Source organism: Coregonus clupeaformis, chromosome 1, assembly GCF_020615455.1.
Source record: "Coregonus clupeaformis isolate EN_2021a chromosome 1, ASM2061545v1, whole genome shotgun sequence".
Lineage (NCBI taxonomy): Eukaryota > Metazoa > Chordata > Actinopteri > Salmoniformes > Salmonidae > Coregonus > Coregonus clupeaformis.
The window spans coordinates 1422830-1442149 of NC_059192.1; the positions used below are offsets into that span (position 1 = coordinate 1422830).

General features: G+C 46.9%; 1 protein-coding gene across 2 annotated transcripts in view; it reads left to right on the forward strand.

The window, feature by feature from the left end:
• The window catches only part of LOC121568268 (vinculin), a 74191-nt gene that overhangs the window by 38438 nt on the left and 16433 nt on the right, over nucleotides 1-19320 (forward strand). For both annotated transcript variants that reach the window (XM_045223091.1, XM_045223123.1), the window contains exons 6-13: nucleotides 4593-4753; nucleotides 5190-5192; nucleotides 5460-5550; nucleotides 5703-5850; nucleotides 6115-6268; nucleotides 6561-6736; nucleotides 17255-17445; nucleotides 18550-18749. In XM_045223091.1, the coding sequence (XP_045079026.1) occupies nucleotides 4593-4753; nucleotides 5190-5192; nucleotides 5460-5550; nucleotides 5703-5850; nucleotides 6115-6268; nucleotides 6561-6736; nucleotides 17255-17445; nucleotides 18550-18749 (1124 nt within the window). The remainder of the gene's footprint in view (nucleotides 1-4592; nucleotides 4754-5189; nucleotides 5193-5459; nucleotides 5551-5702; nucleotides 5851-6114; nucleotides 6269-6560; nucleotides 6737-17254; nucleotides 17446-18549; nucleotides 18750-19320) is intronic.

Here is a 19320-nt window from a genome sequence, read left to right on the forward strand (position 1 = left end):
GCAGAGATGCGATTCGCCACCTGGTTATCAGAAGGGGGAAAGGAGAAGATTAGTTGTGTATCGTCAGCGTAGCAATGATAGGAAAGGCCATGTGAGGATATGACAGAGCCAAGTGACTTGGTGTATAGGGAGAAAAGGAGAGGGCCTAGAACTGAGCCCTGGGGGACACCAGTGGTGAGAGCACGTGGTGCAGAGACAGCTTCTCGCCACGCCACTTGGTAGGAGCGACCGGTCAGGTAGGACGCAATCCAGGAGTGAGCCGCGCCGGAGATGCCCAGCTCGGAGAGGGTGGAGAGGAGGATCTGATGGTTCACAGTATCAAAGGCAGCAGACAGGTCTAGAAGGACAAGAGCAGAGGAGAGAGAGTTAGCTTTAGCAGTGCGGAGAGTCTCCGTGACACAGAGAAGAGCAGTCTCAGTTGAATGACCAGTCCTGAAACCTGATTGGTTTGGATCAAGAAGGTCATTCTGAGAGAGATAGCAAGAGAGTTGGCTAAAGACGGCACGCTCAATAGTTTTGGAAAGAAAAGAAAGAAGGGATACTGGTCTGTAATTGTTGACATCAGTGGGGTCGAGTGTTGGTTTTTTGAGAAGGGGAGCAACTCTCGCTCTCTTGAAGACGGAAGGGACATGGCCAGCGGTCAAGGATGAGTTGATCAGCGAGGTGAGGTAGGGGAGAAGGTCACCGGAGATGGTCTGGAGAAGGGAGGAGGGGATGGGGTCAAGCGGGCAGGTTGTGGGGGGCGGCCTGCAGTCACAAGTCGCAGGATTTTATCTGGAGAGAGAGGGAGAAAGAAGTCAAAGCATAGGGTAGGGCAGTGTGAGCAGGACCTGCAGTGTCATTAGACTTAACAAACGAGGATCGGATGTCGTCAACCTTCTTTTCAAAGTGGTTGACGAAGTCATCCACAGAGAGAGAGGAGGGGGGATTCAGGAGGGAGGAAAATGTGGCAAAGAGCTTCCCTAGGGTTAGAGGCAGATGCTTGGAATTTAGAGTGGTAGAAGGTGGCCTTAGCAGCAGAAACAGATGAAGAAAATGTAGAGAGGAGGGAGTGAAAAGATGCCAGGTCGGCAGGGAGTTTAGTTTTCTTCCATTTCGCTCCGCTGCCCGGAGCTCTGTTCTGTGAGCTCGCAATGAGTCATCAAGCCACGGAGCTGGAGGGGAGGACCGAGCCGGCCGGGAGGATAGGGGACACAGAGAGTCAAAGGATGCAGAAAGGGAGGAGAGGAGGGTTGAGGAGGCAGAATCAGGAGATTGGAGGGCGAAGGATTGAGCAGAGGGAAGAGATGATAGGATGGAAGAGGAGAGAGTAGTGGGAGAGAGAGAGCGAAGGTTGCGGCGGCGCATTACCATCTGTGTAGGGGCAGAGTGAGTAGTGTGGGAGGAGAGTGAGAGAGAAAAGGAAACAAAGTAGTGGTCGAAGACATGGAGGGGAGTTGCAGTGAGATTAGTAGAGGAGCAGCATCTAGTGAAGATGAGGTCAAGCGTATTGCCTGCCTTGTGAGTAGGGGGGGACGGTGAGAGGGTGAGGTCAAAAGAGGAGAGGAGTGGAAAGAAGGAGGCAGAGAGAAATGAGTCAAATGTGGACATAGGGAGGTTGAAATCCCCCAAAACTGTGAGGGGGTGAGCCATCCTCAGGGAAGGAACTTATCAAGGCGTCAAGCTCATTGATGAACTCTCCAAGGGAACCTGGAGGGCGATAGATGACAAGGATATTAAGCTTAAATGGGCTAGTGACTGTGACAGCATGGAATTCAAATGAGGAGATAGACAGATGGTTTAGGGGAAAAATTGAGAATGTCCACTTGGGAGAGATGAGGATTCCTGTACCACCACCCCTCTGACCAGATGCTCTCGGGGTATGCGAGAACACATGGTCAGACGAGGAGAGAGCAGTAGGAGTAGCAGTGTTTTCAGTGGTGATCCATGTTTCCGTCAGCGCCAGGAAGTCGAGGGACTGGAGGTTGGCATAGGCTGGGATGAAGTCAGCTTTGTTGGCAGCAGAACGGCAGTTCCAGAGGCTGCCTGCGACCTGGAACTCCACGTGGGTGGTGCGTGCAGGGACCACCAGGTTAGAGAGGCAGCAGCCGCGCGGTGTGGTGCGTTTGTGTAGCCTGTGCAGAGAGGAGAGAACAGGGATAGGCAGAGGCATAGTTGACAGGCTGTAGCAAATGGCTACAAAAATGCAGAGGAGATCGGAATGAAATGAGCTAAGCATCTGGGAGCGGAGAGAGCAGGGCCTCCCTCACCAAAAACTTCTACCTCAGAAACTAAAATTGTTTCACTGAACCACCCGAACAGAAACTCTCCCAACTTCCGCCTTTAGAAATCAGAATTGTTGTGAACCACAGCGGTTCAATGTTTAAAGGAATAGACTCAACCCACTTTATTCAGCTAGCCAACTATGACACCATAGCTAACTAGCAAGCTAGCATCCAATAACAATAACACACCGTTTAGCACCAACACTTGGTCACAACAAACCACCAATAGTGTGATAACACACTAAACAGATCATTCGTGTCTGTGTCAAGTTCCTTTCATGACGCAGCAATGATTAGACGTTGGCTAGCTAGGACAAGTATATTGTAGTTAGCTACTACAGTACAGCTAGCTGGTCGTGTTGCATAAGGAGTACAATCTGTGGCTTGTGTATGTCCTCAGTGGGTGTGGGGGGGTCGTCATGAGGGCTATCAGGGTGTCTGACTGGGGGGTTGCTCAGAGGGGTTGGGGTCCCCAGGGCTTGGGGTTCTTCATTTGTTTGTCTGGGTGTGATGTCGAGGCTATGGTCAGGGTCTAGGGTGTACTGTTCTGCTGCGGTGTCGAGACTCAGGATCTGAGGTGGGCTGTTCTCTAATGGGTTGTTCAATGTCACCCGTCATCGTTCTCCCCTTCTCCTCCAGCACTCTGATCCTCTCCTCTAGTGCTCTGTTCTTCTCCTGCTCCTGCTCTTTCTCCTGTTGATGTTGTCTCACCACAGTCCAGAGTGCAGACATGTCTCTCTCTACCTGCAGCTCTCCAGGTCTAGTTAAGGGGGTGTTGTTGTGCTGGACTGTTGTCTGGGTCTGTGCTGACTGGAGTGTGTTCACCTGCTGTTCCAGCTCCACCTGCCTTACCTCCAGCTGGGTGAATGTATCCTTCATTTTAATGAGGGAGTAGTACTCTGTGCTGGGAAGTTGACTTTCTGCTTGGGGTTGCTCTGTGGGGTTATTTAATGAAGAGGTCTGGTCTGACCCGCTCGGGGTAGGGGTATCTTTCTCAAGGGAGAGCTTCTCCTGCTGAGCTATTTCTTTGATTAGGTGAAAGTCCAGCTGGAACTGTTTGGTGTTGCCTTGAACCAAAACGGTTCCAGATTTATAGAGATTAATAGTAGATGACTCAGAGTCCTCTTTGTCCAGTTTCCTGAGTTTCCACCCGTCGCTAACACCCCCCCTCTTAACAGAGGGGTAGTGTGCTAGTATAGCACTGTGCCATGCCAGGGGATGGTCTGTGTGGAAGATAAGGTTGCTTATGTTCCCATTTTTATACAAATCAGCAAAAAGTGTCTCGTGCTTCCCCAAAATAAGTTTCAATTTGTACTCTTTTCGTGTCTTGTCATTTTTTACATTCAGAGGGTACTGTATTTTAATGACCTCTGAACAGTGGGGGGGGGGTGCTTCTAAGGCCTCTGCATTTAGTTGGGGTAGACTGTACGACTCTCCTGCCATTGTTGGGCTCAAGGGCTTTGACACCTCTCACTTCACACGTCAGTGCTAATTGAAATTGTATCTCTTTGTAGCAAACTTAAGCTTGGTAGCCTTAGAATTCAGTCCTTATAATATAAAATATATCATTGTAATGAATTTTTCTACTTGGTTTTTGAAAGTGAAAAATAGCTTCATACTAAACATTACTCACTCAGTTCCAGGTTGGATGGTGTTTTCAGGTTTCTGTTTGTTTGCCAGAGCATTTGCTGTATAGTTTGAGAATAGTAATCCTTGGTAGTAGAAAGCTTTCCAGGTAATTCCGTCCAAAATCAGGTTGTAGGTTTGGAGTTTTGGTTTGGAATAAAGGTTATGTTGTGGAGGGTAGCATCCTGTATATGTCCCTGCCAAAAAATCCTACTTTATCTAACTCTAAATCTATATTTTTTGTTAAAAATGCAGGAGAAATGTCTTTGAGCTCTCTCTCTCTCTCTCTCTCTCTGAATTAGTCTCTCTCTCTCTCTCTCTCTCTCTCTCTCTCTCTCTCTCTCTCTCTCTCTCTCTCTCTCTCTCTCTGTGTTTGTGTGTGAATTTGCTTATCTCCATGAACAATGTCAAACAGCTATTGCCTCTTCTCATATGAGGTCTGTCTCTCTGTGTTTATTTGTGTGTGTGTCTGTCTGCCTGCCTGTCTGTCTGTCTGTCTTCTCTGCACACTCTTCACACACACAGCCACCCAGCAGATACCAGAGTTGTCATAGCAGCACAGATAACTACAGTGGTAATTAGAACTTGGGTCTGGCAGAATGACTCCCAGCCCACTCACTCAGGCTCTCATTCTCTCAAATATACACACACACGCACTAGTCCCTGTACTCTGCAGTAATCCCCATCTCTCTCTCCCCCCAGCCATAAAGATCTTTGTAGCAACTAAGAGCACACATAGTGCTGGGGTGGAGGAGGCAGAGAGAAACAGATGCTTCACGTTTGAGAAGATGAGTGCTGAGATTAGTGAGATCATCAGAGTCCTACAGCTTACCACCTGGGATGAAGACACATGGGCCAACAAGGTACACACACACACTCAGGCAAACACACACAACACATACATACTTCACCCCCTGATTCCCCTTCCAGACACACACTAGTCTCTGGTAGTCCCTCCCTTCCCATGTTCCTCTACACTAGATGCAGCATTTCCTAAACCAGGGGTGTTCCTATCCAGGTCTGGTGGTCTGCTGGTTTTCTTTTCTCCCTGGTAATTAATTGATTGACCAGAGAGTCCACTCGCCTGGTTTCCCAAATCTGAATTAGTCTCTGAATAGAGGGGAGGGTGAACATCAGCAGTACTACTGACCTCCGGAACTGGATTTGAATAACCCTGTCTTAAAGCATACTTCACTTTCTCTCTTTAGTTTCCACTCTTTTCTTCTGTTGGGCTTCTGTTATAACTGTATTTTCTTTTTATTTTCTTTTTTACTCCCTTCATTCTTTTCCTCCCTGTAGAAGGTAAGCCTGCCTCTTTCCCCTCTGCCATGCTGCAGTGTGTGTGGTGTGTGTGTGGTGTGTGCGTGTGTGTGTGTGAGAGAGTGTGAGTGTGCGTATGCGTGTGTGTGATAGAGAGTGAGAGTGAGTGTATGCATGTCTATACGTGTTTGCGTGTGTATGTCTGTAAATACTGTGTGAGGAGAGGGGGAGCTTAAGTGAGTGTGTGTGTGTGTGTGCATATGTGTGTGTATGTGTGTGTGTATAACTGCTCTCTTTGTGTCTCTCTAGGACATGGAGTGTATGAAACGTTCTCTGGCGGTGATAGAGGCTAAGATGGCCCTGGCGAAAGGCTGGCTCAAAGACCCCCATGGACAACCAGGTAATGCTATCAGCCATGGTCTAGTGATACAGTCTACCCAAATACCTGCCTCCCCCATCATCCTTATAGTGACATCCTCACAATACTAGCACTGCACTCCTTATGATTAATTAATTGTGTGTGTGTGTGTGTGTGCGTGAGCGTGTGTGTAGGCGAGCCCGGGGAGGTAGCTGTGCGTGTGATATTGGATGAGGCAGGGAAGGTAGGAGAACTGTGTGCTGGAAGGGAACGCAGAGACGCACTGGGAACAACAAAGACTCTGGGACAGATGACCGAACAGGTCGCAGAGCTACGTGTCAGGTACTGTGTGTGTATGTGCTTGTAACTTGTTATAATAACCATGTATAAGCCTTTCCAATCTCTTATGATAAGGCTTACAATATGTTATGTCTATATGTATCAACATTTCAACTTTCTAATGGCTGGTATTTAGTCGGGATCATGTTGAGTTGATTCTTACACATTATAAGGGTGTCGTACATGGTCATGACAAGTTTTACAATACATTATACCTGCAAAGTGTTAAAGTGTTAACGTTAATGTGTGAATAATCTCCTCCTGTAGAGGCCATGGTCCGTCTCCACCATGTGTCCAGCGGGCCGGTCAGTGTTCTCAGGGTCTGGACCTGCTGCTTGGGAAAGTGGACAGCGCCACCCGCAGGCTGGAGGCCTTGACTAAAGCTAAACTGGCCATCGCTAGGAGACTGGATGCTGCCCAGGTCAGCACACACATACCAATATAAAAATAGTGTTTTACTTCAGAGTTTGACTTTTTGTTTCTGGGTTGGTCGAAATATCAGATTAAATATTAAAAGGTAAAGGACAAAACCTTGTGTGTGAATGTGTATGTGTGCAAGCACACGTCTGTGTGTGTGTGTGTGTGTGTGTGTGTGTGTGTGTGTGTGTGTGTGTGTGTGTGTGTGTGTGTGTGTGTGTGTGTGTGTGTGTGTGTGTGTGTGTGTGTGTGTGTGTGTGTGTGTGTGTGTGTGTGTGTGTGCGCGCGCGTCATAGGCATGGCTGGCAGATCCTAATGGGGGTCCGGAGGGTGCCGAAAACATCAGAGCCTTGCTAGCCGAGGCCCAAAAAATCGCTGACCTGTGCGAAGACCCCCTCGAGAGAGATGACATCCTGAGATCCATCAATGAGATTGCAGGGCTCACCGCACGACTAGTGGAGCTACGCAAGCGGTACGTAATTTTTGTTTGTAACTGTTGTTGTCTGTTTTTTCGAGCGTGTAACTTGTGTCTGTTTGCAGGCCATACCGTGGGTAACTGTTGTCATCTGTGTGATTGTCAGTTTGTCTGTTTTTGGCACATGCCTACCTGAGAGCCCTGTATGGCTGGGTCTGTCTGCCCACTAGCAGGTTCAACACATGCGGACACATGTGCACACAAACAAACACACACACGCCATCTTTACTTTGTGATGGTTTGGAGACGGTCCAGATGATGTTCCTCGACCATGAGACACTTGCATTCAGTCTGCATGGTCAATGCAGCACATGTGACAATGTTGATGACAACAATGCTGTTTTCACTTTGCTTCTTAATATAAATCCACTAGCGTTCTATAATTACACTTTGTTTGTGTTTCTTACATCTGCAAACAGCTAGTTTGTCTATTCTTAGCAAGTTGGGCCTAAACCTTGTTAGCAGTTAATGCTAATCGCTAGTTAACTGGCTAGCTAGCTAATAAATGTCAGTGGTGGAAAATGTACCCAATTGTCATACATGAGTAAAAGTAAAGATACCTTAATAGAAAAGGACTCAAGTAAAAGTGAAAGTCACCCAATAAAATCCTACTTGAGTAAAAATCTAAAAGTATTTGGTTTTAAATATACTTAAGTATCAAAAGTAAATGTAATTGCTAAAATATACTTAAGTATCAAAAGTAAAAGTATAAATAATTTCAAATTCCTTATATTAGGCAAACCAGACGGCACCATTTTCTTGTTTTTATTTATTTATGGATAGCCAGGGGTAAGCTCCAACACTCAGACATAATTTACAAACGAAGCATGTGTTTAGTGAGTCCGCCAGATCAGAGGCAGTAGGGATGACCAGGGATGTTCTCTTGATAAGTGTGTGAATTAGACCATTTTCCTGTCCTGCATTCAAAATTTACTTTTGGGTGTCAGGAAAATGTATGGAGTAAAAAGTACATTATTTTCTTTAGGAATGTAGTGAAGTAAAAGTAAAAGTTGTCAAAAATATAAATAGTAAGTATAGTACAGATACCCAAAAAAACGACTTAAGTAGTACTTTCAAGTATTTTTAGTTAAGTACTTTACACCACTGATAAATGTACTCAGTCAGAGCAAACATAACTAGCTAAACAGCCTGATAATACCAGTGATGGTGTAGACCTAAATCAGCATGTTGTTTGTGCATCAGTATCAAAAATCAAAGAGGAATACGCAAAGCATAAATATGTTAGCTACATGAAGTAGCTAAGAGAAAACATTCAATGTAGCCAAAGATTATAGGGTCCCCTAGGAAACAGTTTTCAACACTTTGGTTCCTACCCTGTCACAATAACTCCTCCCTGGCATTTTCATTCGTTGTCATGTCAAACAACACTATTATATTATATTCTAACTATAGAATTAGAATAATCATTCTATTTCCATGATTCCAACAGTTCACCCAAGTGTTTTGATCTAAATCGCAAGTCAAATCGCAATTGCAACATTTGGTTAAAAATAAGGCTTAGGTTGTTTGCCCATATCGTGCAACCCTACGTGGCAGTGTGGAAATTATCTCAAATTAGAGCAGGAAATGCAGAAATTTATGAAAATGCTGAAAATTATTTTTAGTTGAAGTTGAATTTAACAGTGTAAAACAATCAGAAACAACCCATTTGAAATCACTTAGAATGTATGTGTTGCCACCCTAGGGTCACGCATGACTCATAAAGAAAATTTAGAACTTTTATTCATCAAAAACATAAAATACCGTCAAATACTGTGACACCGTCCCATTTTTTTAAAATACCATGATTTTATATTTTGGCCATATCGCCCAGCCCTACTTCTAGCTATCGTTACCTCGATAGTCTCCCGTTACTCCCGTGTCTCGTCTGACTTCCCTGTCGAATAGCAGCGTGTGGTGTTGCTAACTAGCCTCCTCCCCGGTAATTCCATCTGTTTTCGTCTGTCCAGTCAAAATCATATTTTCCAGTGTACAGACCAAGGGGGAGAGAAAGCGGCGCAAGCCTAGCAAGGCTCGCCCCGGCAATTGCAGCCACTACATGTCTCAGTCTGACTCCCATCAGCTCTGTTCTACTTGCCTTGGCGTAGACCACACTTTGGCGGCTCTCGTGGACCCTGCTAGCTGTGCGCATTGCGCTAAGCTGGGCTCCGGTGTCATCAAACGTAGAGCATGGTACATGGAAAGTATTGCCCAGGCCTCGTTCTTGCTCGAGGTAGACTTAGTTTCAGGAGTTCAAGCGGAGGGAAAGCCTGGACACACCCATCTTCCCAGGGGGCCGACCTTTCAGACAAATCCGGAAGTGAGGGGGCGCTGCATTAGGCAGCGCCCCCTCTGACCAGGAAGTGGATTACATCCCTGAGGGAGAGTTGCTCTGCTCAGCTTAGAGGTAGGGCAGGAGTCAATGACTGATCTCCCCTTCTTCAAGGCGATCAGACGCGCTGCCACCAAATTTGAGATTGGGTACCAAGAAGACTAAGATGGCTGGAATCACCCCTTAGGGTAATTCCACATCCGTCCCACAATGTGTACCAGCCTTCCAAGACTGTGTGTCGTTGGTGGAGTCTTCCTGGGCGGAGCCACATAAGTCACCTTCTCTGGTGACTGGCTACCAACACTTGGATATTTATGGCATGGAGTCGTTGGGATGGTTCAGCCCTCCTCCCATGGAGCCTTCCCTGGCTGAACACCTCGACCCAAGGCTCCTTTGACCTTGACAACCAGAGTCTCGTCGGGAGTCCTGCGTCAGGTCACTCAAGGTCACTCAAGACCCATAAGTCCCCGTTGGGACAGGTCAACACCACTGTTCCCCCAGTTCAGCTCTCTAATAAAGAGTTCCAATCACATCCAGGCCCACGGGTCGAGGGTGATGGTTCAGAATGTTCCCATTCAAAACAATCAACCTCTCGAGGGCTACCTTGTCCAGCCACCAGGCCTGGTAGGTTCCCCGTTCCGTCCACGGGACAGGTTGCCCATATGCGCAGTCGCTCCAGTGGGGTGGCCGCCACAGGGTTCCCCGTTTCCCCCCGGGAACAGATGAGTTCCCTTGCTCCTCACAGGGAGCAGGAGCATGCGTGTGCAGTCTCCCCCTGGGTCCTACACACCGTAGGCCAGAGGTACAGACTACATGAAAATAGTGCAGTCCTACATGAGTGCGCTCCTACTTGGCAGTAGTGCCGGTGGAGAGACGGGTTAAAGCGGAGTGAGGTCACCCAACGTTGGTAGTCACTCATGAGGAGGCCAAGCGGGACTACCACAAACATGCAGGCCATGGGCCATCGCTCTCTGGAGGTGCGCACTCCCGGCAACTTCACTCACTGGCGAGAGAGATATTGTTATGGAGGGAGCAGCGAACATCTGCTGTCTCTCAGAGTAACACATGTATCAGGCAGACTAAATTCAGGTGTGGATTTATCATCGCTGGGGAACCCCCTACCAGAGGAGTGACGACTTCATCCCGAAGTCGTCGAGGAGGTGTGGGGATGTTACGCCAGAGCTGCCATTGATCTTTACACATAGCAGGACAACGCGCACTGTCGCCTGTTCCTTGCAATGAGAGATCACAACTAGAGCTGTGGCGGTCACGAAATTTCGTCAGCCGGTGATTGTCAAGCAAAGAACTGTCATTCTCACGGTTATTTACCATTAATTAACATAAACACATTTAGCATCTCCTGGCTTCCACACATACAGTGAGGGAAAAAAGTATTTGATCCCCAGCTGATTTTGTATGGTTGCCCACTGACAAAGAAATGATCAGTCTATAATTTTAATGGAAGGTTTATTTGAACATGTCACGATCGTCGGGAACAGAGGACCAAGGCGCAGCGTTGCAGGCAAACATACTCTTTAATTAGAGACACGATCAAAACAACAAACGATACGTGACAGTTCACGGTCTAACATAAACAGACTTGAAACAAGATCCCACAAACACAAATGGGAAACAGACAGTTTAAATATGGCTCCCAATCAGAGACAACCAACGACAGCTGACACTCGTTGCCTCTGATTGGGAGCCACTCAGGCGAACATAGAAATACACATACTAGATAAACAAATGAAATGCACACCCTGGCTCAACATACAAGTGTCCCCAGAGCCAGGGCGTGACAGTACCCCCTAAAGGCGCGGACTCCGACCGCGCCCACCAAACACCACAGGGGAGGGACCGGGTGGGCACTCCGCTAGGCGGCGGATCCGGCTCGGGCCTCATCCCCGCTCCCTCTCCAACCCCCCAAAGTACCCCTGGTCCGGTCTGGCCCCGCTGGCCGGAGCTGGACTGCACACTGGTGGAGCCGGATTGCTCTAGCTCCGGCGTGAAGCATCTGACCGGTGCCGGACCAGCCACCGGTGGAACAGGCACGGGCCGTGCCGGACTGACGACGCACACCACTGGCTTGGTGTGGGGAGCAGGAGCGGGCCGCGCCGGTTGACGAAACGCACCACCGACTTGGTGCGGGGAGCAGGAGCGGGCCGGACCGGGCTGACGGGCTCACCACTGACTTGGTGCGGGGAGCAGGAACGGGACGTGCCGGGCTGACGAGCGCACCACTGACTTGGTGCGGGGAGCAGGAACGGGCCGCGCCGGTTGATGAAACGCACCACTGACTTGGTGCGGGAGCAGGAGCGGGCCGGACCGGCTGACGGCGCACCACTGACTTGGTGCGGGAGCAGGAACGGGCCGTGCCGGGCTGACGAAGCACACCACTGACTTGGTGCGGGGAGCAGGAACGGGCCGAGCTGGGCTGACGAAACGCACCACTGACTTGCGCGGGGAGCAGGAATGGGCCGGACCGGGCTGACGACGCGCACCACTGACTTGGTGCGGGGAGCAGGAACGGGCCGCGCCGGCTGACTGGCAAACGCACCACTGACTTGGTGCGGGGAGCAGGAATGGGCCGGACCGGGCTGATGAGCGCACCACTGACTTGGTGCGGGGAGCAGGAACGGGACGTGCCGGGCTGGACGAAGCGCACCACTGACTTGGTGCGAGTGGCAGGAACAGGCCGGACCGTACTGGGAACACACACCACTGGCCCTACGTGGGGATCAGGAACAGGCCGGACCGGACTGGCAACACACGCCAGTACCTCTCGCCGTGCCTCTACATCCTCCTTCCCCCTGGTGACCAGTGACTCCCGTAACCTGGCGGCCTCCTGCTGCCCCGTCGTCCACGGCGTTAGCCCCCCCCAAAAAATATTATGGGCTTCACTCCTACCCGTGGCCAAGGCCTCCATCCCTCTTGCCAGACTCGCACTCATCTCCTCCCAAGTCCATCCTCTCTCCTCGTCACGCTGCTTGATCCAGTCGAGGTGGGATCTTCTGTCACGATCGTCGGGAACAGAGGACCAAGGCGCAGCGTTGCAGGCAAACATACTCTTTAATTAGAGACACGATCAAAACAACAAACGATACGTGACAGTTCACGGTCTAACATAAACATCCCACAAACACAAATGGGAAACAGACAGTTTAAATATGGCTCCCAATCAGAGACAACCAACGACAGCTGACACTCGTTGCCTCTGATTGGGAGCCACTCAGGCCAACATAGAAATACACATACTAGATAAACAAATGAAATGCACACCCTGGCTCAACATACAAGTGTCCCCAGAGCCAGGGCGTGACAGAACAGTGAGAGACAGAATAACAACAACAAAATCCAGAAAAACGCATGTCAAAAATGTTATAAATTGATTTGCATTTTAATGAGGGAAATAAATATTTGACCCCCTCTCAATCAGAAAGATTTCTGGCTCCCAGGTGTCTTTTATACAGGTAACGAGCTGAGATTAGGAGCACACTCTTAAAGGGAGTGCTCCTAATCTCAGTCTGTTACCTGTATGAAAGACACCTGTCCACAGAAGCAATCAATCAATCAGATTCCAAACTCTCCACCATGGCCAAGACCAAAGAGCTCTCTAAGGATGTCAGGGATAAGATTGTAGACCTACACAAGGCTGGAATGGGCTACAAGACCATCGCCAAGCAGCTTGGTGAGAAGGTGACAACAGTTGGTGCGATTATTCGCAAATGGAAGAAACACAAAAGAACTGTCAATCTCCCTCAGCCTGGGGCTCCATGCAAGATCTCACCTCGTGGAGTTGCAATGATCATGAGAACGGTGAGGAATCAGCCCAGAACTACACGGGAGGATCTTGTCAATGATACAAGGCAGCTGGGACCATAGTCACCAAGAAAACAATTGGTAACACACTACGCCGTGAAGGACTGAAATCCTGCAGCGCCCGCAAGGTCCCCCTGCTCAAGAAAGCACATATACAGGCCCGTCTGAAGTTTGCCAATGAAGATCTGAATGATTCAGAGGAGAACTGGGTGAAAGTGTTGTGGTCAGATGAGACCAAAATGGAGCTCTTTGGCATCAACTCAACTCGCCGTGTTTGGAGGAGGAGAAATGCTGCCTATGACCCCAAGAACACCATCCCCACCGTCAAACATGGAGGTGGAAACATTATGCTTTGGGGGTGTTTTTTCTGCTAAGGGGACAGGACAACTTCACCGCATCAAAGGGACGATGGACGGGGCCATGTACCGTCAAATCTTGGGTGAGAACCTCCTTCCTCAGCCAGGGCATTGAAAATGGGTCGTGGATGGGTATTCCAGCATGACAATGACCCAAAACACACGGCCAAGGCAACAAAGAGTGGCTCAAGAAGAAGCACATTAAGGTCCTGGAGTGGCCTAGCCAGTCTCCAAACCTTAATCCCATAGAAAATCTGTGGAGGGAGCTGAAGGTTCGAGTTGCCAAACGTCAGCCTCGAAACCTTAATGACTTGGAGAAGATCTGCAAAGAGGAGTGGGACAAAATCCCTCCTGAGATGTGTGCAAACCTGGTGGCCAACTACAAGAAACGTCTGACCTCTGTGATTGCCAACAAGGGTTTTGCCACCAAGTACTAAGTCATGTTTTGCAGAGGGGTCAAATACTTATTTCCCTCATTAAAATGCAAATCAATTGATAACATTTTTGACATGCATTTTTCTGGATTTTTTTGTTGTTATTCTGTCTCTCACTGTTCAAATAAACCTACCATTAAAATTATAGACTGATCATGTCTTTGTCAGTGGGCAAACGTACAAAATCAGCAGGGGATCAAATACTTTTTTCCCTCACTGTAGCCTACAAGCCATTTTTAAAAGTCTAATAAATCCATGTAATATAGCCTACACCTTCACAATAAATCCATTATTTATTTTAGACAGGTCTAAAGAAGCATTATATGAAGAAAATGTAATCTATTTCAGAAGAAAATAATAGCATACTCTGAGTTGTCCTTATGTTAGGTCCTGATGTGGCTATGCCAAATGGCTGTGGGCTACACACCAAACGGTTTGAGGGAGTGCTCACATGCGGCTATTCTGTGTTGAGCGGTTAACAAAGAAATAGGTACTCCTATATGCTTAATTTAGAGTTATTAATGTAACTTTGTTCTACAAACGTTGGGCTATATGTTTAGATTTTTAATACATTGTAAGGCTGCATGATGAGACTAATGATGATTTGAAAAAAGTTGCATGAAAGGCATGAGCTCTGCTTTGTTTTTTGCGCAGGCTGTACACACTCCAATAGTCTCTCATTCACAATTTGACAAGCACTTGATAATGCCTTGAATATCACAGCGGCATCCCCTTTGTGGCCATAAGGCACCCTAAAAAAATCCATGCCTTTTGTGACCCGGAGTGCTGCATTGTGCCCTTCTCCCTGAGTGTGCTGTGCAATCCGAAGCGTCTCTCACTCACACAGCTCTCCGTCAAGTGATCGACTCTTTCTCACAGGCTACAAGTTAAGACATCGGGACGCAACTGCGCACGTCCTTATCCAATTCCGAGGTGCATATTGAAGATATTGGAAGAACTGTCCACATTTACTTTTCGTCAGCCAACAAGATGAGTAGGTCTAACGAACAGCAAAAGCATTAGCCTATGTCAATCTGCTATCCCCCATAGTACAAAAGTCAACCTGTTCTGTGCGAGAAATAAATATACCAAACATAGTCTGGGACAGTTGTGGGATGCGATAGATCCCAAATTAATACAACCACTAGCATCAAAACACCTTTTTTACGCAATGTCGCTGACGCAACAGATCAGAACGTTTAGCTTAAAATGTTGATAAAGTATTAGGCTATTTCTTCACATTATAAGCGCAGCAATGCGCACATGGTAGTAGGCTATAAGCGCGAATGTTCCATAAGCAGAAAACTCCATTATCAAAAGTGACAGCAAATGCAATTATGCATGAAATGCTTCTATTATAAAGGTGCAAATTATCTTCCCCAAACTTAAACTCATGCGCTGCTTATGTATGCCAGTTAGGCTCTACACCCCTTGTAAAGCGGATTAATGTGCTTCATTTTAAGAAATTATTTGGCCACTTTAGTTGTGATACAAACCTTATCAAAACATATAGGCATATGGTTTAGGCTACATGAGGTGTGCGACTATGATTCGAACAAGTCGCAAAAAAAAGGCATTGTTTCTTATGCTGGGCATCATTCACAAGTGATAATATATAATTCACAAGTGATAGGCTAATATTGTCACCCCATCAGACTATTCTTGATTGAATCTTGTCATTACATATGCTAAATAATATATGTGTGACATTTGTTTTGATTTAGAATGGACCATTATCATGCACCTGTATCGAAACGGGCAGTGGGAAAAAATACATGTCATCTATGCACTTAAATAGGGAATGGAGGACGCTTTTCCCCGTGGTTTATTTTCATGCCAGCTAGGTAGGCTATACTCCTGCTGTAAATATAACCAATGTGCTTAATATTTGCTTAATATTAGGAAAGTTGAGAAATAAATATAGTAGGCCTAGCCTATAGAAAGCTGATGGGATCCTCCTCTTTTTATTAGCAGCCATCACTCTATTTTCTCCCACAATTGCATAGCCTATAGAAATGTTGCGCAACATGAGCTCATGGTCTCTCATGAAGTGTTTGATTAGATTTTCGAATACATTTGCATTGATGTCAGAGTGATTAGAGGGACAATAGAGTGCGGAGTACCAGGCAGTTAGCAAGTTTGGTAGGCTACTAATGACCAGCAGCAGCATTAGAGCTTGTAGAAGCCTAATTACTGTGACTAAATGGTCATGTGGAATTTGACTGCCTTCATGACTCGGTGACCGCGGTAATATGGTCACCGCAACAGCCCTAATCACAACATACCTCTGGGCGTAGACACGCTGGCCCACTACCTGTCAGACGTGCTTCTGTACGCCTTCCCTCCCGTGGGCCTGATCCTGCTATGTAGGACTAGGTGAGACGATGATCGGGGCTCACCCCTTTCGTTTGTCATTTTATTTAGGGAGCGCACTGTCTTATAAGATGGCCCTCTTGCTCGCCTTGGCCACTGCCAGGCACGTTAGCGACCTTCATGCGCTCTCGGTTCATCCTTCATGCACTTACGATATGTCCTAACGCCGCGTTCGTTCCTTAAGTCATTTCCATGACTCATAGTAGCCTAGTCAAGCCACTGATATCTCTTTATCTGAGATTTATGTGGTGGCTAGTTGGGCTTCCCATCACACCTTTGTGAGGTTCTATCATCTGGAAGTCACTGCGTTATCCCTGGCACACACAGTCCTTGGCGCTAGAGCTGAGTAGGATGGATCAGGTACACTGCCACAACACCGGCTTCTCAGGAAACGGGCTAATGGCAATTGGGGCGTTTTGCAAGTGTCTCATAGTGAGATGTCAAACCGAGTCGACTGAAAGAGTACTATGGGTTATGGTATGTAACCCCGGTTCTCTGAAGGAACATCTCACCAGATTGCCCTTCTTGCATGACTTGTGTAAGTGGCAGTTAGTTGAATAAGGAAACCAGAGCATTGCGGGTGCTATATATATACGCAGGGCTTACACCCACAAAGCTCTGATTGGCCTGTTAGGCGTGATTTAATAAGGTTTCAGCGAATAGGACACGAGGAGGCATGTCCCATAGTGAGACGTCTCCCTCATCTCCTTCAGAGAACCAGGTTTACATACTGTAACCCATCGTTTTTAATTAACCAAACTGAACTTCTGATTCTTTGGTATTTTTCCTCCTTGATTTATTGATGTTGTGTGTGCAGAATAACCCTTACCCTTCGGGATGGAACACCTTCAGTCGACAATAATGACTTGTTAAATCTCTACCTGGTACAGCCAAAGGAGGATGAGCCTGGTGCCTCTATAGGTTTCTTCCTTCTATGTAGTTTTTCCTTGCCACTGTGCTTCTGCTAGCTCTTTGTGGTCTAGGATGGGTTACTGTAAAGCACCTTGTGACAAATATAAATATATGTGACTGATTGGTTGATATCTCTCTTTCTCGCCCCATCCTCTCTTTTCTCCCCCCTCACTCTTTCGCTTTGTCTCTGTCTCTGTTTCTCTCCTCTATCTCTCCCTCTCTCCCCTGCCCACACTCTCTCTCTTTGTCTCTCTGTTTCTCTCCCCCCTCACCTCTCCCTGTATCTCAGGGGTAAAGGGGACAGTCCGGAGGCGCGTGTGCTAAGTAAACAGATCGGAGCAGCTCTCCTGACCCTGCAGGCTAAGACCAACAGAGCGGTGGCCAACATGAGACCTGCCAAACCAGCCATCACTCTGCAGGGCAAGATGGAGCAGGCCCTACGCTGGGTCAACAACCCTGGACAGAATGACAGGGGTGTGGGTGAGTGAGGGAGAAGGGGATGGGAAGAGGGGAGGAGGGGCGAGGAAAGGAGAGGATAATAGTCTTTACAATACAGTGTCCATCTTTTACAATGGAGATGTTTATTTTGCATACCCCTATGTGCATGTGTATGTGTTTATGGTGTACTCTGTTCTGCCATGCTGCCGTCTGAGTGCAGTGTGTGAGCGGCCACAGCACAACACAGGTAACTGCTTTTACAGAGAACTGAACCATAAAGCTGTTGTGCTGTACAGTGAGCTCCAAAAGTATTGCGACAGAGACACATTTTTTGTTGTTTTGGCTCTGTACTCCAGCACTTCGGATTTGAAATTATACAATGACTATGAGGTTAAAGAGTTATACAATGACTGTCAGCTTTAATCTGAAAGTAATTTCATCCATATCGAGTGAACTGTTTAGATATTACAGTACATTTTGTACATAGTCCCCCCATTTTAGGGGACCAAAAGTATTGGGACATACCTTTGACTACAATGACTACATCAAGCTTGTGACTCTACACATTTGTTGGATGTATTTGCTGTTTGTTTTGTTTGTGTTTCAGATTATTTTGTGCCCAATAGAAATGAATGGTAAATAATGTATTGTGTCATTTTGGAGTCACTTGTATTGTAAATAAGAATATAATGTGTTTCTCAACACTTCTACATTAATGATTACAGATAATCCTGAATGAATCGTGAATAATGATGAGTGAGAAAGTTACAGATGCACAAATGTTGGGCACAAAATAATCTCAAACACAACCAAAACAAACAGCAAAAGCATCCAACAAATTTGTAGAGTTACAAGCATTCTTTAATACACATACAGTATAAGTAATACTTTTGGTCCCCTAAAATGGGGGGACTATGTACAAAAAGTGCTGTAATCTCTAAACGGTTCAACCGATATGGATGAAACCCTCAAATTAAAGCTGGCAGTCTGCACTTTAACCTGAACGTCACTGCATCATTTCAAATCCAAAGTGCTGGAGTAGAGAGCCAAAACACTGTAGCAAAATGTTTTGCAATGGGAAATGTTTTGCAACGAAGTCTATAAAGTCCAGTGTGTTAAACATGCATTACTCTACCCACCCTCAAGGTCAGGCAGCAATCCGGGGCTTGGTATCGGAGGGCCGCCGGTTGGCTGGAGGGCTGGGGGGGCCGTACCGGCAGGATATGATTGTCCGCTGCGATCGCAACGAGGCGCTGATGACATCACTGGCTGACATAGCGGGGAGGGGAGAGGCCGAAGCCCCCCAGGCTAAAGCTACTGCTTCACAACTACAAGAAAGTCTGAAGGTAACACACACACACAGTGATGGGCAAAGATACAGGTACGGTGCCTTGCAAAAGTATTCATCCCCCTTGGTGTATTTCCTATTTTGTTGCATTACAACCTGTAATTTAAATAGATTTTTATTTGGATTTCATGTAATGGACATACACAAAATAGTCAAAATTGGTGAAGTGAAATGAAAAAAATAACTTGTTTCAAAAAAATAAAATAACGGAAAAGTGGTGCGTGCATATGTATTCACCCCCTTTGCTCTGAAACCCCTAAATAAGATCTGGTGCAACCAATTACCTTCAGAAGTCACATCATTAGTTAAATAAAGTCCACCTGTGTGCAATCTAAGTGTCACATGATCTGTCACATGATCTCAGTGTATATATACACCTGAAATGCCCCTGAGTCTGCAACACCACAAAGCAAGGGGCATCACCAAGCAAGCGGCACCATGAAGACCAAAGAGCTCTCCAAACAGGTCAGGGACAAAGTTGTGGAGAAGTACAGATCAGGGTTGGGTTATAAAAAAATATCTGAAACTTTGAACATCCCATGGAGCACCATTCAATCCATTATTAAAAA